The following is a 23,266-nucleotide window of genomic DNA, read 5'->3' on the forward strand; positions in this document are numbered from 1 at the left end:
GCCTTTTCTCTGTAACCCCCTTTTGTGTGTTGCATTGTTAAACGCTCCTTCTTGTACAAGAATAATAAATTCAACTTAAACTTTGATACTTTGAATCAAGTCCTCCTTATTCAAGAGTTTTTCTTTAAAAATTCTCGTAACAAACTGCAGCAGGAAGAAGACCTAGACATGGATACTTGTGCTTAATTTCCGAAAATTATTAAAAACCCAAGCTACAGTATTTAGTTGCGGTTTGATGGGTTTTCATCCCGCAGTGACTTTGCTGTCCTTCCTTTTTAATCCGCTGCCAGAGCAGAAGAGCGACCACATGGTCCTTTAGGTTTTGATGAGGGCGGCCGATAGACCCGATGCAGAGCATCAAATGATTACAAGCCCACAGAGCGAAAGCAGCGCGTTGGCGTCAGCTGCGGTTTCAGTTCGCAGGTTGAGTTCAGGCACATTATCGTGTAGCAGGAGGCCTTTGTAGTGTTCAACCTCCAGGTTTTCTACACCTCACCACTCCAGGTCACCAAACATTGTAGACAGAAGTCAAGTGGCGGAGCGTCTCAAGGTCTTTTGGTCCATGTTTGAACTTGTATTCGTCGACATAATCTCTCTGTTGCGTGGGCATAAAGAACACGAGGAACTGGACCCCGAATGCAGACAAGAAGGAGGAGGTGCAGATGTAGTATCAATGATTACATAACACATAAGTCAAAGAACTAAAGGTTATGGATGGTCAGGCAGGCTCAGGTTAAAAGACACAAGCACTAGCTGAGCACTTGACATAGAACAGAGTCAAACTGACCATGAGATAATAAAATACTGATATTAATAAAATACTGATAAACTTCTCAGGAGGGATGTACAAAATAAAAACTGGAAGTACTAACTTCTCTCTCTCAATGTCTCCTGCAGTTTCTGCAGAATCCAGCTCGATGGTAACCCCCCTGTGGTTTCATGGCATCCCTTTTCCTGAAGTAACACAATCTCTTCCCAAATTCAGCTTCGGTTGGTATCTCTCCAAAATGTGTGGAGGCATGCAACACTGCTGAGGTGATTCCTACAGATTCCTATAAAAAATAAACTCATATCACCGAGGAGCTGACTTGAATTCTTGATTATAAGAATGAAACCCCAGACATCGAGGGAATAAGTATGAGGGATGGTATCCGTGTGATGCACAGCTGGCACAGAAGAAGCAATAGGCGAGCTTCACTGCTTTGGACGCCCCTAAAAATAGAAACTATACAAGATAATAATTACAAGGTAAAGTGACAGTGTTGTGATTAATTGCAGCAGAGTCAGCAAGTCTGTGTTCACAATGAACACCAGACTAATACATGATTAAGTAAAGGTACATCGAGGGATGTTTGTCTGGAACATTGAAGCTACTTTTGTTGAATCGTGTCTCCGTCATTCCTGCACCTGCTTACCTTCTGATGTCCTCCAGCACCGCCTCAACCCTCCGTCCTGTGATGACAGTAGACAGTAGCTGCTGTTAGCTCAGTTTGTTAGCCAGGCTTGTCCAGACTGTGAGCTCAGAGCACCGAGGGAAGAGGGAGGAGGGCGAGTCACTGCAGATTGATCCAGGAAGGAAAAACGAGATGTTCTCTTCGCGACAGACGAATGAGGAGCTTTCGTTTTGCGTGTGATCTTTATCGACCAGAACAACCTGCACAGGAACATCACTGTTTTTCTCCAGACGCAAAGATGATACAGTGCAGCATGATACCATGATGATACAGGGAGGCCTAATTTAATATCAAACCACTCATCCCTTCACATCACGTCATATAATCATTGACATGCGCTGGAATATTTCAGTAAATCAAGGCGCTCTGTGAACTCTGTGTGGCCTGAAGAAGCCTGCTGTGTGTCTGTTCTCACACTCCTCTCCTCCTCCTCATCATCAACTCACCCACTCTCACTCCCCCTCATCTTTTTTTTGTCTTCCTTTCCACCAGTGTGTTTCCTCTTTTTACTTTACGATCAGTCACTAGAAATGCGAGCAGGGGTGGACCCCTGCATGGCATCATTCCAACTGGTACCAATTTTCAGCTTGAATACAAGGTGAACGAAGGAACACCTTTTTTAAGGCGATGCATTACAGATTGTGAGTCACAAGTTTATATATATATATATATTTCTGTCGTCACAGTCTGTTTTTGATCTGGAGATGGTTTCCTGCAAGAGGTCAGAGAAAGCTGAAGTCATTAAATCTCTTGTCTTCTTCAGAGTTGCAGAGAGCGATGACAGCATTTAGTGTTAAATCTATTCAATATAAAAAAAGACAAATATGCCTGTTAAAAAAGGCCTGATGGTGTAAATGAGGTACAGTAATTAGTTTGACAGTGTGATCTATTGTTAGTCCTCAACATTAATGAGCATTGACAGCAGTGACATCTACCTCGTCTTCTCCTGTACATCTGCGGCCACAAGAGGGAGTCTTGGCTCAAGACTGTGTGTGTGTGTGTGTGTGTGTGTGTGTGTGTGTGTGTGGCAGTGCAGGGGGTATGACTTTGTCAGCAGCTGGAGGTAGACTGACTCAGATAGTCATCCCTAAATATATCCGTCACACACAAACAGATGAGACACACGCCATCATCTCACATGGATTTGTCTCATGTCGTCTTCATTAGGTTCTCTTCACTGTCTTCTGCCCGGCAGGAGTCCACAAACAGAAGAAGGCTCTTGATCTTCTCTCTCTCTTTAAAGCATCCACAGGAAACACATCCTCCAATAACCCGTACCACTACCATTAGTGTCACAGAGTTTTGGCTTATGTTGTATTTTATACTTTCAAAGCAGCAGTGGTGGACTGTAATAAAAAGAGGAAACCCTGGATAAAATTAAAATAGTTTTTATGTGAGTATACCTACTGCACCTCTGTAATAAAACACACAGGGAACTGTTATCACATTTTATCTACCACAGCTGCTTCAAAGCTGTATTTTTTTTAAACATGGGGGCACTTGGCTCTACTTACCGAGACTATGCTGCCCCTCAGTGTCTAACAACAGATGCAAAATGTAGTTTTACCTCAAGTTCAGGGTCTTTAAAGAAGCAGCGTGTAGGATTACCTTCAGTGAGTTTGCAGATACTCTTCCACAGTAGCCCACAACAGACAGACATGTTGCACCAGTAAGAAAACAGATCAAACAGGAAAATTTATGGTTAAAATGACAGAAGATATAATTTCAGGTTTAATCTGGAGGCACGTTTGTGTTTCCTGGAGGCGTGCAGTCCACGAGTGAAGGTGAGGCAGGGTGATCTCAACAAGGACTCCACGTTTTATGAGCTTCCTGACCATAAATCTTTGAACTTAGACCTGCTCTTCTTCTCCATCGATCTCATATTTCCCCCCGGGTTGAGAAGTAACTGTTACTGTGTGAGGCACATTTTAACTTATGTGTTTGCTCTTTGCACTTTTACTGTTGTTGATGTTTTTCTGGTGACACTTAGACGATGCACAGTGTCATACTTTATATAGTTTCCTTGTTAATGTACTAATTCATGTGTGCATTAACACTAACTCTTGTTTATGGAATTAGTGGTGAAGGAAGTATTCAGCTCTGTTAGTGAAGTAAAAGTACTAATATTGCTCTATGTAAATGTACTTAATGAGAATACTTGTAGTTGTATCATTTTGGTCATCCTAGAATAAGCCCGTCAAGAGTTTTTATGTGATGCCTGAAAGGGGAAAGCGTTGATCCATAACAGTGTCGACATCTCTAACGTCCTCTGATTTTCTTCCTATAAACTCTTCACTTCAAACTCTTTCCTTCAAAGTGCATGTTGGTTCAACTTTTTATTAAACTGAAGGAAAGTTGGAACTTTCTTATCTTTTAGTTTTAGAAGGTCGTTTTCTGTCGGATTTGACATTTTTGAACGTCTGCATCGCCGCCGCCTCAAAGATTGGGGTTGGCATTTCCAGATCTGCACCGCCTCTATTTGAGATAATAGATTAGACAACTCACCTTCTACTTCCTCTTGTTTTGTTTTTAGATTCAGAATAAGTATTAAATAGTTTTAATGTCAGTTAAATAAAATATTTAGCTTTCAGTTATCTATCTTCAGTTATGTCCCTTGCTTGTAATATTACAGTACAATTAAGTAAAAGTTGATCAGATACTGATACATTTTTCACACTTTGTACAGTTCACTGGAGATGGGCGTATCATCCGCAAGAGTTGCTTAAATCATACTTAATGCGGAGACGAATGCAGGCTGCCCTTTACTCCTGATCCTCAGTTAAATGACACAATTAAAGTCAGACAAAAAGATCATAACCTCTCTGAAACACTAACCACACCTGGACCCGCTCACCACATCTCTTGACATCAGAAGCCGCAATCACTGTGACAGTGGTGGTAGAGGTGGCTGGTCTCTGAAGTTCTCTGCCACTGTTTGAGCTTCCTCCAGACTTCTGAATGTTGCTCTTAATGTGTCTGAGATGGATGAAGTCAAGCCTCTGCTCATCAGGCTGTGTGTATTTGAAGCTCAAGAGAACCAGCAGGGTAAAAGACGAAGTCAGAGGGGCAGGGAAACCCCTCTGCTCATTGTTTGACTTTGCGGTCAACCTGAAAATGAACTTGTTTGTTCTTCTGGTATCACACTGAGGACTTGGAGAGACCTTAAGAATGAATCATGAGTCAAAGAAGGTTTGCATTCATCCTCAAAGCAAAAACACGTTCATAGCTTTTGTTAGTTGTCACATATAACTATTGTAGATGAGTCAAGTCTTTCAGGTTCAGTCAAATGTTAAAATTCAGGAATTTAAATGCAAAAACAGCTTTTTAGAGCTTTTTATTAGAACATTCAAAATGAAAAAAAAAAAATCTTTACATAATCCATCACTGACAAAAAAGCAACAAACAAATCTGAGATGCATAGAAACAGAAGCAAAGCCGAGCGTTAAGAAGTCATTACACATTCGAGTGGTTTGAGGAGAAACAAGACTGGAAAGCAATAGGCCAAAGCAACAGGTCTAAAGCAGCTACAGGGATGAAAACGTCGCTGGAACACCCTCGGCTTTCTGAGCGTGCTCCTACAGCTGGAAGCTATGTGTGAAAGTACGTGCATGTACTCGCTCATTGGGTCCATAGACTTCTCAAGTCCCATATCTGGTCCTGGTAGGACTTACTGCGCATGAGGCGGTCAAGGGCTAAGCTACAAGAACGCACGGGACTGTGTATTCATGTCCATCTGCATGCATGTGTGTGTGTGTGTGTGTGTGTTGGCATGTTTATTTCTTGCGGTAGTCATCTGCATAGCCTCTGTGATCCTCCTGATCCGGGTATTGGTCTCCGTAACGCCTCAGTATGTCCTGGAGGCTGGGCATACCTTGTGAGTAGGGGATGTGAGGCTCCTCTTGGCCGCTCTGGTAGGGCTCTGCCTCGTACTGGTCTTGTTCCTGCTGCTCTGGATGCTGCTCGCTCTCCGCTGCCCTCTGGTTGTGGTCCTCCTCAGCGTAACGCTCAGGCTGGGCCTCGGCGCGGGTCTGCTCGGGCTCATAGCGACGCAGGCGGCAGTCGGGGTCATGTTCAGGGTCGCAGTGTGGGTTGGCCGGCTCGAGGACTCCATTTCGGGTGCCGTCAGCGTTCAGGTGAGGCTCGTAGGCTTCGGCGTTGTAAGGAACGCGACGATGAGCTCCAGAGCGAGGCTGGGGCTTGTTCACTGGTTTGCATTCTGGATCATAACCCATGTAGCAGTCGTAGCCCTCCTCGGTTTTACCTGGGACCCCCAGAGGGTGGCGCTCCTCCTGGGGTGGCTCTTCATAATTGGGATTGGCATAAGGGTACTGCTGCCTGGGAGTGGGAGGACCATGACGATGCATGGCAGCTGCCGCCTCACGGATTGCAGCGAAAGGATCGTTGGGGTTCAACTCTGGAGCAGCCTCCATGCGTGGAGCATATTGGTCCTGACCTTGAGCCTGGGACATGAATCGGCGCAGCATGGCATATGGGTCATTAGCAGGAGGAGAAGCTGGGGCCTGGCGGTACATAGCATAGGGATCAGTAACTCTGTTAGCATGAGCATTCCTAAACATGGCATAGGGGTCGTTGTTCTGCTCAGCGGGACGAGGATCTCTAAACATGGCATAAGGGTCGTTGTTCTGCTCAGAAGGACGAGGATCTCTAAACATGGCATAGGGGTCGTTGTTCTGCTCAGCAGGACGAGGAGCAGCACGAATGGCAGCAGCCTCCTCATTTTCCTCGTTTCTGTATGTCTCGGGGGGAGTAGCAAACTTGGTAGCAGTGAGAGGGTTGCAGCCTTCTTCATACAGAGGGTTGCAGGATCCAGGGCCAGCAGGGGCAGGCGGGTTAGGGGCACGAGGTGCCTAGAGGAACACATCAGAGTAAAAAATAAGTCACGATAATGGAGGCATAGATTAAAAAACAAACAGGAAGCAGCTGGTAAGTTGAATTCATACCACAAGCGAGGCAGCGTAGGCACATCGGGGATCCCGTGGATCACAGTTGGGGTACTGCACGTAAACGCCAGAGGGGGCTTTCTGCACCAGTTTGGCTTTGCAGGTCGGGTCAGTCTTGGGGTCACAGCCGAGGTGAGCGTAGGAAGGCAGGGATCCGGCAGCGGGTGTGTATCCGTAAGCTGCTCTCAGGTGGTACTGCAGACACTCAACGTCCTCGGCGGAGCAGATACGCATCAGCTCGGCCTTCTGCTCCTGAATCATGGCAAACACAAGCAGACCTTAGTGTCTTTGACTTCCCTGCAAAGTACTGAACTACATCAGTTCTAACAAATAAAGCTGAAAGCATACCTTGGAGAGGAAAGGCACTGCAGATGGAGCGTAGTAGTAATACCCAGACTGTGGGTCCTTGGCTGGAGCAGACCGGACGTAAAGAGGGGCCGGGGCCTTGGCTGGTGCCGGAGCAGGGACGGCAGCAGGGAGAACCAGGGGCAGGTAGGGGCTCTTGCCCTGAACCAAAGCAGCGTACAGGCAGTAGGGATCTTTGGTGGGGTCGCATGTTTTTACTGGTGCAGGCTTGGGGGGCTCTGGTGTAGGCCTGCTGGTGTAGGAAGCCACGCAGTTGGGGTCATCAGAATCGGCACAGGACTTGTAGACATCCCCCAGGTGGCGCAAGTAGGCCTTGTAGGAGCGACGACCCTCGGCACGGTTCTTGTTCTGGAGGTAGGCCAGGTACATGCGGTCCATCTCCTGAACCTTAGATGGGAGGAGGAGTTTAGTGGTGAGCCAAGATGATTCATTGGACCCTATGATCCTTGTGGATGTGCGTATACTTACTGCCTCCTGGTTGCCGTTGTCGGTGAAGTACTTGTACCAGTTCCAGAAGTCGGAGTGCTGTTTGTACCAGCTGATGTTCCTGCGATTGCGGATCAGCCTCCTGTGCGACTCTGCAGCAGCGGACTTCTCTCGGATACTTTCTCCAGCTGAGGCGAGATAACAGAAGAGGGAAGACAATGCTGATCCAGGGGCTTCGAAACTCTTTTTGGCATCAAACTCAAGGACTTTTTAAGTTTATAATGAGACATTCAAGGCCTCAAATTTGTTATATTTGGGAGGTTAGACATCATTAAGCCCTGATTGTTTTTACTTGTCAAGAAAATTGCGGCTATATCACGTTAGGTATCGATCACAGGGTGAAGTGTTCATGAGGCGCGGTGATGAATTTGGGTGCTACTCTTTAATCAAAAAGTACTTTCATGGCCGTTCACCCTCGGTAAATTCCCACTGTGTACTTTCTAGAACAAACATCAACGTGTAAATATATGTTAGATGAAAAATCACATATTTACCATCTCCTTTTAGCTTTTTCGGGACTGGTCCAGCAGACAAGAATGCTACAAAAACAGAGAAAAGCAAAAACAGAAGTCAAATCTAGAAGTTTAGATTAGTCCTGCTTACTGTTGATATTCTGACTTTTAAACGTGTCTGTAATACATAAGTGATTATTTATGACATTAAACCTCAAACGCTTACAGGCAGATATCATTCATTAAATAGGACAGGGGTAATTGGCTCTGCCTGGAGCGCTGGCGACTGCAGCTCTTTTGAAAGCGCAGCATGGGGTTTGAAGTTACAGGCTCACCTATAAAATCTACAAAGAGCCGCGTGTGCACTCGTGCATCTCGTATGTGTACGCATGTGCACTGTTTGACCCCATGCAGCTCAGGGGGAAACGGCGAATTCAGCTCTGCTCCGGGTTTCTTTCATCTCCACGGGGAAAAGGTGTTAATGCCTTACAGAAGGAGAGGAGGAGGAGGAGGCGGAGGACGGCTATGACGGGAAGTTTTTTAAAAGAAAGATCCAGAGGGGATAATTCAGGGTTATGTGACGCGTGTTGAAAGTGGAAAAACATCAATCTCCTGATTTTAAAAAAAGGAGTCTTGATAAGCTTTGATGGAGTAATCAGGAATATGTGATAAGTGCACTGTAGCGTGTAAGGTCACGGATGAAGGGGAACAAGCGGAGGCATGAATTTGTGAGAGAAAAACCGAATCAAAGAAAGAAGAAGAAGAAGAAGTGAAGGTGACCTGAGGTGATGGAGCGATATGGAGGAGAAGGAGGGTGGGCTAAATGATGCTGTCTTAGTGTATCTGCTGTGGTGGGTGTTTTTTTTTTTAGGGGGTGGGGGTTTACGAGCCTGTAAAAAAGTGGCTGGCACATCTGGAAACAGCAGCTTTAAGAGGGCGGCGGAGGAGGAGGTGATGCTGACAGGTACTACTTTTTTTACAGGAGCAGAAAGGATGAAAGAAACTTCTCCTCCTCCCACTGCTCCCTTATTTTCCCTCCTTTAACCATCACAGAGTGCAATTTAAAAAAAACACTTTTAAAGGGAAGATGAGCCCTCGCTCCTTTTTGTAAATATGCCAATCACGTCAGGAGCACGCTTAAACAGGTGGTGGAGGAGCCACCTTCCTTCATGTCGGAGCATTATAAATGATATATGAAGACACGGGGAAGCCACGTTTGTGATATACTGTACATGAACCACAGATGAGTTACGATGCTGCTGCCGTAAGTCTGCGTCCATGAACCAGTCAAGGCCAGAAAACCCTTAGCAGTCCAACAAACCCTTAACCTTAAACAAAACCTTGAAATGTAGATTATGACGCTATAACTCATGTCGAATTTATATATCCAGAGTTTTAAAGAAACAGGGTAAGCAAACAAACAAGAGATAAAGCATGAAAAATGGAAACTTCTGCTTCATTTCCAAGGAAAATAAATGAAATATATGACCTGCTCACAAAATATTCTCCAAAATATCTCCAAAGTACCCATACTGATACTTGAAGTACATTCTGCTTCCAGTACTTTCTTCTCGACGTTTGAAGGTTTGTGGCTTTGAAGGACAGACAGAAAACTGATGATCCCGTCGTATGAATGGCTCAATCAAAGCTGTGATTATCGATATGATTAGCTCTCATTTTGAACGATGCTGCAAATTTTCCTCCTCTGTCCCTTTCAGTATTTTTTGCATGAAATTAAAGCTCGAGCTTCTCATTCAGAAAACTACACACGAGCTCGCTCAATGACTACAAAATGACAGTGTGATTTTGGGATTGTCTTGAGGCGAAAGCTTTAATTATGTTTTTTTTTCTTTGATCATCAGTGTGTACCTGTGTAATCAGGACTTGAATGATTCAACGTTTCTCACACTTTCCACCACTAACAATCAAAACTGACACCACTATATGACTGACTTCGTTATACTTGTACTTGTACTACATTTCAAAGGGAAATATTGCACTTTAAAAGTCGCACAAAACATGATAAGCTTATAAAATATGTTTCAGTGTGATAAATTACATGACAAAAACAAGTTTCATGACTAGTTTTTATATCACTATAAACTCAATATCTTTGATTTTTGGAGTCTCTGATGAATATTTTCTGCTACCATGTCAGATAATCGAGAAATAATAAATTATTTGCTCATTAAAAAAATCATTAGTTGCAGGCAAACAGGAAAATTGGCCTCTGCGAGTGCTAATTGAGTACTTTTGATCCCTTTACTTCAATACAGCTTGTATAATGGAGTATATTTGCAGTATGGTACTGCTACTTTAACTTAAGTACAGGAGTAGTTTCAGTGAACCATGAAAGCTATGTACTGTCTAGATGGTGACAGATGTGTCACATCCCCGCCGTGTACTCACCAGGCAGCAGCGTCACAGCCAGCAGAGCCGTGATGAACACGCCAGAGAAACTGGTTCTCCTCCTTCCAGCCATGATTTCACCTCCTCCTCTCCTGCAAACACAAACAACATCCAGACCTGAATCACTTCCAGAACATTTCTGCCTTAAAACTTCTTACAGCTGCAGATCTTCTCAAATCAAGAGCCCCAAAAGATGTTTGGTTGGTGTCCAGTGGTGCAGATAAACTTACAGCCTATATAAAACCCTGGTGGACCTGTGCTAGTTTTCACCCGGAGAGCCTGCTGAAGTGACCCCTGCAGCTTGGAAGTGAACTCTGACTCTGAGGTTTTTTAAACAAACATGTTGCCACAAGGCTCCCGGCTGAGCTGAACCTACTGGTTACTCATCATAAAACCAGAACCAGGTGTTCCTCGGCAGTCAAACTTGACTTCAACCCGAACTTGATCTCTGGTAAGTACCTAAAGTAAACAGAGTCTCTTACCTGTGGTTATCTTAGTGGTGTGGCCGTCTGCGGATCCAGATGTGGACTCGGGTGACTCAGTCCACCTGGGTTCAAACACTAAGTGTGTGTGTTTGTGGGGTGTGATGGAGCTTCCTGTTGCACCCTGTACCTGCGGGCCCTTCTGACTTCAGACTGCCCTGACCAAGGGATCGGGCATGGTTTTAAACCAAACACACACGCAACAAGCATTCATTAAGATTCACGCAGAAAACACACACACGGGGACCACCTGAGGGCGTCAAGGGCCGCCTCAACAAGATGCCTGATTGGTCCGATGTTTCAGAAAGTTTCAGCCAATCAGAGGCACCGTAATTAAAGACAGGAAAAGGGAGAAGGTGGGAGGGTTTGAAGCAGAGATGGAGACGTGGAAGGATCTAAGATAAGTTATCTTAAGGTGTTTATAAATTTATTTATCCTTATAATTAATCTATGAGTCACATTTAAGGATATAAATCAGACTCTGGGTAGTTTGGGGATGTGATTATCACTCCCAAGCAGGAAAAAAACAAAAGACAGAAAGAGGACAGAGGAGAGAACACATCAGGAAATAATGAAGGGGAGCCGAGGTGCCACATAAGCAACTTCTCAGAGACCCTCAATGAGGGCCAAACCACAGCTTCTGTCTAAACCTGAGCACGTACACGCAGGGACAGCTGGTCTACACATGAGGAATTTGATAATCTACAGTTTCCTCCTCAGTTTAACTGTGTTCAGGCATGCCAGCCTTGTAAGACGCGCTGCAAAAAGCCATATAGCTCGCCATGTGATGCAATATCAGCACATCTGTAATTCCTTTATGACACTCAGAAATCTGATGAGGTTTCTCCTCTGGGCAGGTTTTATTAGTTTATGCAGAAATGGAGATTTTTAAAGTAAATTAACTTGAAGTAAAGCGTGTTTGTTGAGCACGAGAACGTTTTTTATGTATAATTCAGAGAGAGGACGTGTGTTTCTATTAGTTTTGGATGTTCTGAATTAGGTCAAATGGACACAAGGTGAACGCTGTGCACACATAAGAGCCGGAGATTAAACTGACTACACATGCTGACTTTAAAGTACTCTGTGTAATATCATAGCTGTTTCTTTTTTTATCATTCAGATTAAGGAAAACTCTTAAAGCTCCTGATAGCAGGTTTCCTGTTTGTCACATTAAACATTAAATATTCTGACAAAGTAAAAAAGTTTATGCATTTCTAAACACATTTTGTTAAACTCAACGTGCGTGTGGTTTTATCAGATTTGACTGAAACAGCCCAACAGCTGTAATTCTTACAGTATTGCTAAATTATGATTGGTGCATGGAAGCATGTCACATCATAATTTTTTCAGTTTAGCCCCGCCAACTTCAAACCAGTGAGAAGAGCACAGATTACTGTATCTATGTTTTTTGGTGAAGTAAGCAAAACTGTTCACATTTTAAGAGAAATGTCTTTATTCATGTAAGAACCTGCTGCCCATAGAAAGAAGCTGGTTGATAAATAATAATTTTAGTGGAAGACATACTCAGATATTTAATTTAAAGTAAGATCAGCAGTGTGGATTTACGTTTAAGTTCATCAGCTAAATGTACTTTAATCATTTATGCAGAATAATATTCTAGGATTGGATGTGTACATCACTTAGTGTTTAATATGTACAGGTGAGTTTACTTCACTGCATATACTGGATGGTGATGGTGGGTAGCTTAATCTGTAATAATACATCATCATTTATTGGCTGATTATATCTGTAAAGTAACTAAAGCTGTCAAATGTAGTGGAATAAAAAGTGAAATATTTAAAAGTAGGATAAAAGTCAAGTATTTAACACTTGAAGAGTAAACTTTGCTGCATGTTGACCATCCTGCACGAAGCCCTGACCTTCGTTTTGAATGAATAAATGTAATGTTACAGCGTCTGCATACTTCAGCTGCTCTTTGGCCAAATGTTTACAATCCTAATGTCCATGCATGTGCTTCCTTACATGTATCTTCTTAAGCCGACACATGCAGCTGGTTTACGCGGACGCTTTATCTGCTCCGTATTTTCTTTTTTAAACATTTCCACATTTTTTTTTTTGCAGCCTTCTTTTTTCCTGTCCCGTCGTGTCTGGTCCAACTGAACATTTAGTGGTCATGTTAACACTGTATCTCGTATGTAATTAACGTTTGCCAACAGGTGTTTCGCGGAGTCCGCAAACCTACAATCCAGACCGGGAGCAGATTCAAACACGACGACGCCAAAACCATACTCATAATTTTCTCTGAAGCTGGAATGTGAGGGATCCTCAGAATTTTACAGACACCTGGTTCACCAAGAGCGACTCACTTTTTTTTTTTTTTGTAAAAACAAACTTTATTTCAGTTCATGACATGTAGGAGGAGGGGGAGCGGCTGTGCAAATAAAAGAAGTCAGAATAAGCCTGGTTCTTTTTTTATGTACACTGACACACAGGTGTTCAGATGCTGTCGTCATTGCAGGTCATCGTCGTCGAACAGATCCTCAAAGTCTGCAGGGGGGAAAAGAAAAGACAAAGAAAAGAGTTAGAACGGGTCCAAATGTTTCCCCAGAACTTCTAAAATATTGTCTGCTGGCCTCTTTCACTTCGTCTGCATCCACATGTGTTAGCATTTCTTCTAAAGTCGAGGTACCCAGGGTAGGAAATCACTAAACGCCGCTCTTTATGACCTTGTTCTCATGGCTCTGTATTTGTTTACACTCCTGGTACCAGGAAACAAAGACTGACCACAGATCGTTTCTTTACGCGACAGCACCTGAGGAGATTTTCCACATCGTGACAGAAAATAAGACCAATTAAACGAGATCTAAATAATCTCCTGTAGGCTGATTTCTCTTGTAGCGTCGCGATTTCTTCTTTGCATGTCCACACGATGAAAGTTCTGGAGATTAGAGCTGGAATGATTAGTGTTTTATTAGATCACTATGTTAAGCTTAAGTCTATTTAATGATCAAGTCATTTAAAAATCCAGCGGATTTTCTTTGTCCTTTATGAGATTAAACTAAATATTTTTGGGGGGGTTTGGACACAACAAAATATCTGAATATGCAACTTTGACTGATTGTGATGAGCATCTTTTAAACTCTGTCCAATATTTTCTTGATTTATTGAATAATCCGCAAACATTAGAGAGTACATAATAATGAAAATAAGACGTTTGAGGTCTTTTCAAGCCCAGTGGCAACATTTACAGATGACAACATATCCACAGATGGACTCCAAGGACTGCTGATCATCTAAAGAACAGATTCCTCATCTCGTCCATAACTGGTTTACGCTGAAGACACCTCCTGTGTGTTGTGCTGTTGGTTTGCTTTATTGGGATGTCGTTAAAAAAATGATGCAACTGTGCTAGGTGTAACTGGGTAACTCGGGTGCTTTCAGCTCCACACAAAATGTTTTGCTTCTGGCCGTTGTCTTCCCTCTAATCAACGGGGAGTTTTCCCAAAATGCCAGGATGAGAGATGGCCGACGTTTCCAAACTGTACGCCACATCAGATGTTTCTGCTCCAAGTCCAGTATTCACCATTTGCTTATCTTTACTGTGATGCATCTTCCTCTGACCTGCATGATCTACTTCTGATCCAGGTTCTACCTCAGGAGAAGCATTGCTTTGACCTCCGACATGCTCGTGTAAGAAGCTGTGAGTTTGTGGTCGATAGAAATTCTTCTCTGACCTTCAGAGAAATCTGCTGAAAGTCTTACAGAAGCATTTGTTTCTGTCTGCATCCACTGTTTCTTGCAGGTTTTCCACAATGTTCGCAGTAGTAGATGTATGCTCTGCAGCAGTTATTAATATAGACTTCACATAAACCTGCTGAAATGTCAACGGACTGAACGTTAAGAAACTCTTTCATGTCTCCGTGGTTTCTAAGAACAGGACGTGTTTCACCGAATAATAAAGGAAAGTTCACCTACGACTTAACAACCTGCCCCTGGGCTACCCATAACCCCTATGCAACTTTTAATGCGCTCCAGAATCAGGGAACTTATGTTCTAAAAGAAACCTCGTAACATGTCTTAACGTTATTCTGTTGACGTCGTGGGCAGAGGGACGCCCTATGAAGGCACATTCAGCCGATCAGACAGGTCAAATCTCTCCACGGTCGGCCTGAAATGTCTCTATGACTATGCAGGTGGACTCACTAAATCTGAGTTTAGGCTGCAAAATAGTGACACAAAGAAGTTTAATTTGGTTTGAGCGTGATGTTTTGAGAGCACGAAAGTGAGCCCTGGCTGAGAGACACAGACGGTGAATGAGAGTGAGCGAGCGCTGGCATCGATAAAGTCGGTTAGTCGGCCAAATAAAAAGTTGATGTCAACACAAACAAACACACCGCCTCATTGTCATTCACTTCTGCCCACAGAGAGTTAAATGTCTGGGCTGCACATATGAAAAGATGAGTTAGTGCCACTGAGAAAGTGTTAGGTTACATTACACGCCATTAAGTTGCATCATTTTGGACACACACACACACACACACACACACACACACACACACTTGTCGTTCCATTCATTATTAGCAGGAACGACCGTTACGGGACTCGAATGACTGTTAGTGCCACGAGCTCGAACATGAGAATTCACCGAGTGGTAGTTTTAAAGTGTTAACAACCCGAGTGATCTAAAGGGGTGTGTTGGTGTGTGTGTGTGTGTGTGTGTGTGTGTGTGTTTAAAGCAGCTGACTGGCGAGGTGTCCCGCTGAGTTTCAGTCTGACAGCAGCTATAAACTCACTTTACCGTCCTCCTCCTCCTTTCCTCCCTCTCTCTCTCTCTCTTTTTAACAATCAGCTCTTTTCTTTCTAGGTCATGTGCCGCCGAGCCAAAATTGTTTTTGCCTGCAGCCGACGCTGCAAGACGGAAAACAGATTAGGTTAGTGTTTTAGAGCATCCTCTGTGTGCGTCCGGTGTTTACGGGGGAACTCTGTCTGGATTTTTGTGGGTTCATTTGAGAAGACAATGTGGTTAAGACAAGAAAGTGGTTAAAGCGCTCACAGTAAAGCTACAGTTTCTCCTCTGCTCGGCTTAACGTGGCCAAATGTTCAAGTGTTTTAGCAGATTTCTGTTCCCTGCATTGATAAAGGAACTATTTTTTTATATTATATTCCCGACCACTCGTGTCTAAAACAGTGTCTGACAAAGACACTGCTTTAGCCTCCCACAGTCGTCACACTTCTCTGGCAGCATTATTCCCATGTGAGCGGCGTCCCGTCCAGTTTAAACTCAAAGGAAATGATGGACGGGCGTCTCCGGGAGCTTCGTTTGAGTCAACACAGGAAACCTCCCTCGGCCTTTCAGATGTCACCCTTTAAAAAAGGGGCAAATTAGGATTTTACTGCTGCTTCTGCTGCGTCGCACCGTGTGGTTTGAACCTTTTTCAGCCTCAGTTACAGATGCAGATCGATGAATTTAAGTTAAGCCGCACAGGATATGTGTTTCTGTTTCCTTCCTCCACTGTCTTATATGTTTTTAAAGAGGTCGATTTACCGTTAAAGAAATCAGAGTGCACCGCTTTTTCATTGGCTGCCAGGTCCATCAGCAGGCCGCTGCTGCCTCCTGCCTGTCAACACACAACAGTACAAGTCAGACACACAAACATTAAACGTTAAATGTAAAGTCAGTCTAATCATCTTCATCCGACCAAAACCTGATTGTTGGGCTAAGAGGTTCGATCGTACAGAGTTTCCACATTTGAAGACCTGATGCTACGTCACAAACAGACACACAGGCTGACTGACACCACCTGACCACAGTACACACAAAATCAAATCAAGTTTATTTGTACAGCTCTTTACAGTACCCAAAGTGCTTTACAACAAAGCCATAAAACAATACCTAACAAATAAATACAATTAAAAGTGCTGCAGTGTTAAAAATCTTCGAGAAATACATAAGAAGCAGCAGACAGAATGAGTACACCTGAAGGAACGGCACTGCCCAAGTCAGAATCGAAACGCCTATCTAAAAAAATGGGTCTTAAGCTTCGATTTAAAAAAGCTGAGATCAGTAGAGGTGCGAACGTCGGGGGGCAGTTTGTTCCACAGTCGCCTCACTGTTTAAAATCTCGACCTAGGGACCTCTAACAGAAGCTGACCCGAAGGATTTGATACTCAAATACTTCCCTGAAACTCACTGTGTAGTAAGATTAGTTAATGTTCTGTTCTTACTCTACAAAGCAGAAGTAAGTAAGTAATGTCGTTCCATGTCACTTTATACTTTATGGTAAATATTGTACATTTTACTACATTTCTATATGAAGTCATCAGAAATAGCCTAATTTTCACCTGCAGCTGCAGACACACACGTTATAAAAATTAGGATTATATGGGGCGCAGATGTTTTAACTCTTGTCGTTTTCTGTCTTTTGCATATCCCCTTATCTGGCCTGTGTTTACTGAGGCTGGCAGGGAGAGATGATAATAAAAAAATAGTTCAAGGACAAGAAAGAGAGACAGGTTAAAGGGAAGTGTCATTTTGGACAAGAAAAGTAAATTATCAGTGAGGGAGGTGTCCGAGACAGCCCATTTTTAAAAATGAACCAAAGGTTAGAGCGCCTCGAGGAGCTCTAACCCAAAGGTTAGAGCTCCTCGAGCCTTTTCTCTGTAACCCCTTCTGTTAAGCACTCCTTCTTGTACAAGAATAATAAATTCAACTTAAACTTTGATACTTTGAATCCAGTCTTCCTTATTAAAGGGTTTTTCTTTTAAAAAATCTCATTAAATATCAGTTACAATCCATTAATGTGCATTTTTACAGCAGTACTTTTGTACTTTTACTAAAGGTCGATTCTTGTACTTGTATTTCTACACTGTGGTACTGATAAAATATCCGAGTACTCAGTGTACTGTATTCTTCCACCACTTAAAAAGTGAAACATGCACTAATATTAAAGTTTAATATGTGATATACATGGTAATAAATGTTGTTTTAATCGATTTTAAACATACACAGACGCTGTTTATCAGGTGGAAGGACTTAAACCGGATTTATTTTAATGTTAAGAACAAATAAACACGACCTGAACTCTGTAGTTATTCAAATAATAATAATAATTCAGTTTAAACCTCTGTGTGTGCTTAGCTTTGTGCTAATTATCTGTTTAAATCTTTAAAAACAAACCTCGTCCAGATCCACGTACGGTCCTGCTCCTTCCGGAAACATCTCGTCCACCGCGGGTTTCATGATTTATGTTTTTATGTTTTTATATTTTTATGTTTTCAGGAGTTTTAAAAAAAGAAGCTAGGCTAGGCTAGGCTAGCTGGTCGGCTACACGTAAACAAAACAAACGTGTGCAACGTTGAACTGTGCTCGGGTGTCTCCGCTGGCCGGAAACAAACGGTCCGCTCTTTACTTACTGTTGCACACACCGCCCTCTTCTGGACTTTACTTAACTTAACTACTTCCTTAATTAACCCAATTAAAACAAGACAACTCATAATGATTTTCCTCCCTTCTCGACATTTCCCACACTCTTTTATACTCTTGAAACTCTTCTCCACTGTTCCTGTCTTCATCATCAACCATCACATGCTCCACTGTCTCTCTCCACACAGCTACACCGACCAGTTGGATGTTTTCCTAATATACTGAGCGTGTTATTTAGTTATTAATCTGCTCTGCTACCTCTCCTACTTCACCTTGTAGTTTATATAAATGTCTCTCCTGCTTCTTCCATTATTGTTTCCATTGATTGATTATTTCTTTCCATACTAAACTTTTTCCTTCTGCTTTTGATCATTTCACTTTCATTCCCACCTCTAAACGCCGCTCTTTATGACCTTGTTCTCATGGCTCTGTATTTGTTTACATCCTGGTACCAGGAAAAAGACTGACCCAGATCGTTTCTTTAAGCGCGACAGCACCTGAGGAGATTTCCACATCTGACAGAAAATAAGACCAATTAAACGAGATCTAAATAATCTCCTGTAGGCTTGATTCTCTTGTAGCGTCGTGATTCTTCTTTGCATGTCCACACATGATGAAAGTTCTGGAGATTAGAGCTGAATGATTAGTATTTTATTAGATCACTATGTTAGGCTTAATAGATCCCCTGGTGCTTAAGTCTATTTAATAATCAAGTCATTTAAAAATCCACTGATTTTCTTCGCCTTTATGAGATTAAACTAAATATTTTGGGGGATTTGGGCACAACTAAATATCTGAATATGCAACTTTGACTGATTTGATGAGCATCTTTTTAAACTCTGTCCGTCTACATTTCAGAGTACATAATAATGAAATAAGACGTTTGAGGTCTTTTTCAAGGCAGTGGCAACATTTACAGATGACAACATATCCACAGACGGACTCCTCTTTGCTCGTCCTGCCCTGAACAGACTGTGCGATCATCTAAGAAACAGATTCCTCATCTCGTCCATAACTGGTTACCCTGAGGACACCTCCTGTGTGTTGTGCTGTGGTTTGCTTTATTTGGGATGCAAATGATGCAACTGTGTAAACTGGGTAACTCGGGTGCTTTCAGCTCCACACAAAATGTTTTGCTTCTGGCCGTCTCTTCCCCTAATCAACGGGGAGTTTTTCCCAAAATGCCAGGATGAGGAATGGCCGACGTTTCCAAACTGTACACAACATCACATCAGTGTTTCTGCTCAAGTCCAGTATTCCATCATTGTATACTTCCTCTGACCGCATGATCTACTTCTGATCCAGGTTCTACCTCAGGAGAAGCGTTACTTTGACCTCTGCATGCTCGTGTAAGAAGCTGTGAGTTTGTGGTCGATAGAAATTCTCCTCTGACCTTTAGAGCGTCTGCTGAACGTCTTCCAGAAGCATTTGTTCTGTCTGCATCCACTGTTTCGCAGCTTTCCACAATGTTCGCAGTAGTAGATGTATTTCTGCAGCAGTTATTAATTAGACTTCACATAAACCTGCTGAAATGTAACGGACCTGAACGTTAAGAAACTCTTTCATGTCTCTGCGTTTCTAAGAACAGGACGTGTTTCACCGAATAATAAGGAAAGTTCACCTACGACTAACAACCTGCCCCTGGGCTACCATAACCCCTATGCAACTTTTATGCGCTCCAGAATCAGGGAACTATGTAAAAAGAAACCTCGTAACAGTCCGTAACGTTATTCTGTTGACATCGTGGGCAGAGGCGCCCCATGAGGGCACCATTCAGCCGATCAGACAGGTCAAATCTCTCCACGTGCGCCTGAAATGTCTCTGAGAGTGGAGACTATGCAGGTGGTGGACTCACTAAATCTGAGTTTAGGCTGCATGCAAAATGTGACACAAAGAAGTTTAATTCTGGTTTGAGAGCACGAAAGTGAGCCCAGGCTGAGAGCACAGACAGTGAATGAGGGTGAGCGAGCGCTGGCATCGATAAAGTCGTTAGTCGGCCAATAAAAAGTTACAGCGTTACTTTCAACACAAACAAACACACCGCCTCATTGTCATTCACTTCTGCCCACAGAGAGTTAAATGTCTGGGCTGCACATATGAAAAAATGAGTTAGTGCCACTGAGAAAGTGTTAGATTACATTAAACGCCATTAAGTTGCATCATTTTGGACACACACACACACACACACACACACCACACACAACCACACACACTTGTCGTTCCATTCATTATTAGCATGAACGACCGTTACGGGACTCGAATGACTGTTAGTGCCACGAGCTCGAACATGAGAATTCACCGAGTGGTATGTTTTAAAGTGTTAACAACCCGAGTGATCTAAAGGGGTGTGTGTGTGTGTGTGTGTTTTGTGTGTGTTTAAAGCAGCTGACTGGCGAGGTGTTCCTGAGTTTCAGTCTGACAGCAGCTTAAACTCACTACCGTCCTCCTCCTCCTCCTCCTCTCCTCCTTTCTCCCTCTCTCTCTCTCTCTCTCTCTCTTTTAACAATCAGCTCTTTTCTTTCTAGTCATGTGCCGCCGAGCCAAAATTTTTTGCCTGCAGCCGACGCTGCAAGACGGAAAACAGATAGGTTAGTGTTTTAGAGCCTCCTCTGTGTGCGTCCGGTGTTTACGGGGGAACTCTGTCTGGATTTTTGTGGGTTCATTTGAGAAGACAATGTGGTTAAGACAAAAAGTGGTTAAAGCGCTCACAGTTAAGCTACGTTTCTCCTCTGCTCGGCTTAACGTGGCCAAATGTTCGAGTGTTTAGCAGATTTCTGTTCCCTGCATTGATAAAGGAACAATTTTTATATATATACACGACCACTCGTGTCTAAAACAGTGTCTGACAAAGAACTCATAATGGTTCGCTTGCTTTAGCCTCCCACAGTTGTCACACTTCTCTGGTGGCATTATTCCCATGACCCAGTGAGCGGCGTCCCGTCCAGTTTAAACTCAAAGGAAATGATAGACGGGCATCTCCGGGAGCTTCGTTTGAGTCAACACAGGAAACCTCCCTCGGCCTTTCAGATGTACCCTTTAAAAAGGGCAAATTAGGATTTTACTGCTGCTTCTGCTGGTCGCACCGTGTGGTTTGAACCTTTTTCAGCCTCAGTTACAGTGCAGATCGATGAATTTAAGTTAAGCCGCACCGGATATGTGTTCCCGTTTCCTTCCTCCACTGTCTTTGTTTTTAAAGAGGTCGATTTACCGTTAAAGAAATCAGAGTGCACCGCTTTTCATGGTGCCAGGTCCATCAGCAGGCCGCTGCTGCCTCCTGCCTGTCAACACAGCAGTCAAGTCAGACACACAAACATTAAACGTTTAATGTAAAGTCAGTCTATCATCTTCATCCAACCAAAACCTGATTGTGGGATGTTGATCGTACAGAGTTTCCACTTTGAAGACCTGATGCTACGTCACAAACAGCCCACAGGCTGACTGACACCACCTGACCAGTACACACAAAATCAAATCAAGTTTATTTGTACAGCTCTTACAAGTAGACCGGTGCCCCAGTGCTTTACAACAAGCCATAAACACATACCTAACATAATACATTAGTGCTGCAGTGTTAATCTTCCAGATTAGAAGCAGCAGACAGAATGAGTAAACCTGAGGAACGGCACTGCCCAAGTCCAAATCGAAACTCCAATTTAAAAAAATGAGTCTTAAGCTCGATTTAAAAGGCTGAGATCATAGTGGTGCGAACGTCGGGGGGGCGTTTGTTCCCACGTCGCCTCACTGTTTAAATCTCGACCTAGGACCTCTAACAGAAGCTGACCGAAGGATTTGATACTCAAATACTTCCCTGAATCTCACTGTGTAGTAAGATTAGCTGATGTTCTGTTCTTTCTCTACAAAGCAGAAGTAAGTAAGTAATGTCACTTTATACTTCACGACACTTCAGAGGTAAATATTGTACATTTTACTACATTTCTATATGAAGTCATGAAATAGCCTAATTTTCACCTGCCGCGCAGACACACACGTTATAAAATTAGGATTATATGGGGCGCAGATGTTTTAACTCTTGTGTTTCTGTCTTTTGCCTCCCCTTTCTGGCCTGTGTTTACTGAGGCTGGCAGGGAGAGATGATAATAAAAGAATAGTTCAAGGACAAAAAGAGAGACAGGTTAAGGGAAGTGTCATTTTGGACAAAAAAAGTAAATTATCAGTGAGGGAGGTGTCCGAGACAGCCCATTTTTAAAATGAACCAAAGTAGAGCGCCTCGAGGAGCCTAACCCAGGTTAGAGCTCCCGAGGAGCCTTCTCGTGCTGCACTGTTAAGCCGTACAAGAATAATAAATTCAACTTTGATACTTTGAATCCAGTCTTCCTTATTAAAGGGTTTTTCTTTTAAAAATCTCATTAACATACATAACATTAATATCAGTTACAATCCATTAATGTGCATTTTTATAGCAGTACTTTTACTAGAGGTTGATTCTTGTACTTGTATTTCTACACGGTGGTACTGATAAATATCCGAGTACTCGTGTACTGTATTCTTCCACCACTTAAAGTGAAAACATGCACTAATATTAAGTTTATATGTGATACATGTAAATAAATGTTGTTTAATCGATAAACATACACAGACCATTTATCAGTGGAAGGACTAACCGGATTTACTTTATTGTTAAGAACATAAACACGACCTGAACTCTGTAGTTATTCAAATAATTATAATATTCAGTTTAAACCTCTGTGTGTTTAGCTTTGTGCTAATTATCTGTTTAAATCTTTAAAAACAAACTCGTCCAGATCCACGTACGGTCCTGCTCCTTCCGGAAACATCTCGTCCACCGCGGGTTTCATGATTTATGTTTGTATGTTTTTATATTTTTATGTTTTCAGGGTTTAAAAAAGAAGCTGGCTAGGCTAGCTGGTGGCTACACGTAAACAAAACAAACGTGTGCAACGTTGAACTGTGCTCGGGTGTCTCCGCTGGCCGGAAACAAACGGTCCGCTCTTTACTTACTGTTGCACACACCGCCCTCTTCTGGACCTCTTCTGGTACAGGGAGTGACACCCTCTGTCCTTAGACCCTCGGTTCAAGTGAGGAAAAACTTTCCCACAAAAAAACCTTTAACAGGGAAAAAAGGTGGAAGAAACCTCAGGAGAGCCACAGAGGAGGGATCCCACTCCCAGGACGGACACGACGTGCAATGGATGTCATGTGTACAGGACAAATCAACACAAACATATGTACATGACTGATAAAATGCAATGAATTAAAAATGAATGATAAAAATGATTAACAGTAAAAAAGC

General features: G+C 42.9%; 2 protein-coding genes across 3 annotated transcripts; both read right to left on the reverse strand.

Annotated features, from left to right (window-relative positions):
• Positions 1-4,803: 4,803 nt before the first annotated feature.
• Positions 4,804-11,471, reverse strand: and1 (actinodin1). Of its 2 annotated transcripts, none has more exons than XM_019266961.2 (7): positions 10,611-11,471; positions 10,129-10,220; positions 7,762-7,806; positions 7,250-7,395; positions 6,764-7,168; positions 6,416-6,667; positions 4,804-6,322 (listed from the first exon to the last, which is right to left on the reverse strand). In XM_019266961.2, exons 2-7 carry the CDS (start codon positions 10,199-10,201, stop codon positions 5,228-5,230), a joined length of 2,016 nt encoding a protein of 671 aa, XP_019122506.2. In that variant the 5' UTR covers positions 10,202-10,220; positions 10,611-11,471; the 3' UTR covers positions 4,804-5,227. The 2 variants fall into 2 exon arrangements, with proteins under 2 accessions (XP_019122506.2, XP_027129826.1); XM_027274025.1 differs by lacking the exon at positions 10,611-11,471 and adding an exon at positions 10,359-10,461.
• A 1,575-nt stretch (positions 11,472-13,046) lies between these two features.
• cops9 (COP9 signalosome subunit 9) lies at positions 13,047-17,949 on the reverse strand. The gene is made up of 3 exons (XM_019266960.2): positions 17,749-17,949; positions 16,117-16,189; positions 13,047-13,118 (listed from the first exon to the last, which is right to left on the reverse strand). The coding sequence occupies exons 1-3, from the start codon at positions 17,809-17,811 to the stop codon at positions 13,081-13,083; spliced, it is 174 nt and encodes a 57-aa protein (XP_019122505.1). The 5' UTR covers positions 17,812-17,949; the 3' UTR covers positions 13,047-13,080.
• Positions 17,950-23,266: the final 5,317 nt, after the last annotated feature.

Source organism: Larimichthys crocea, chromosome XXIII (assembly GCF_000972845.2).
Source record: "Larimichthys crocea isolate SSNF chromosome XXIII, L_crocea_2.0, whole genome shotgun sequence".
In the NCBI taxonomy this organism is placed as follows: Eukaryota; Metazoa; Chordata; class Actinopteri; family Sciaenidae; genus Larimichthys; species Larimichthys crocea.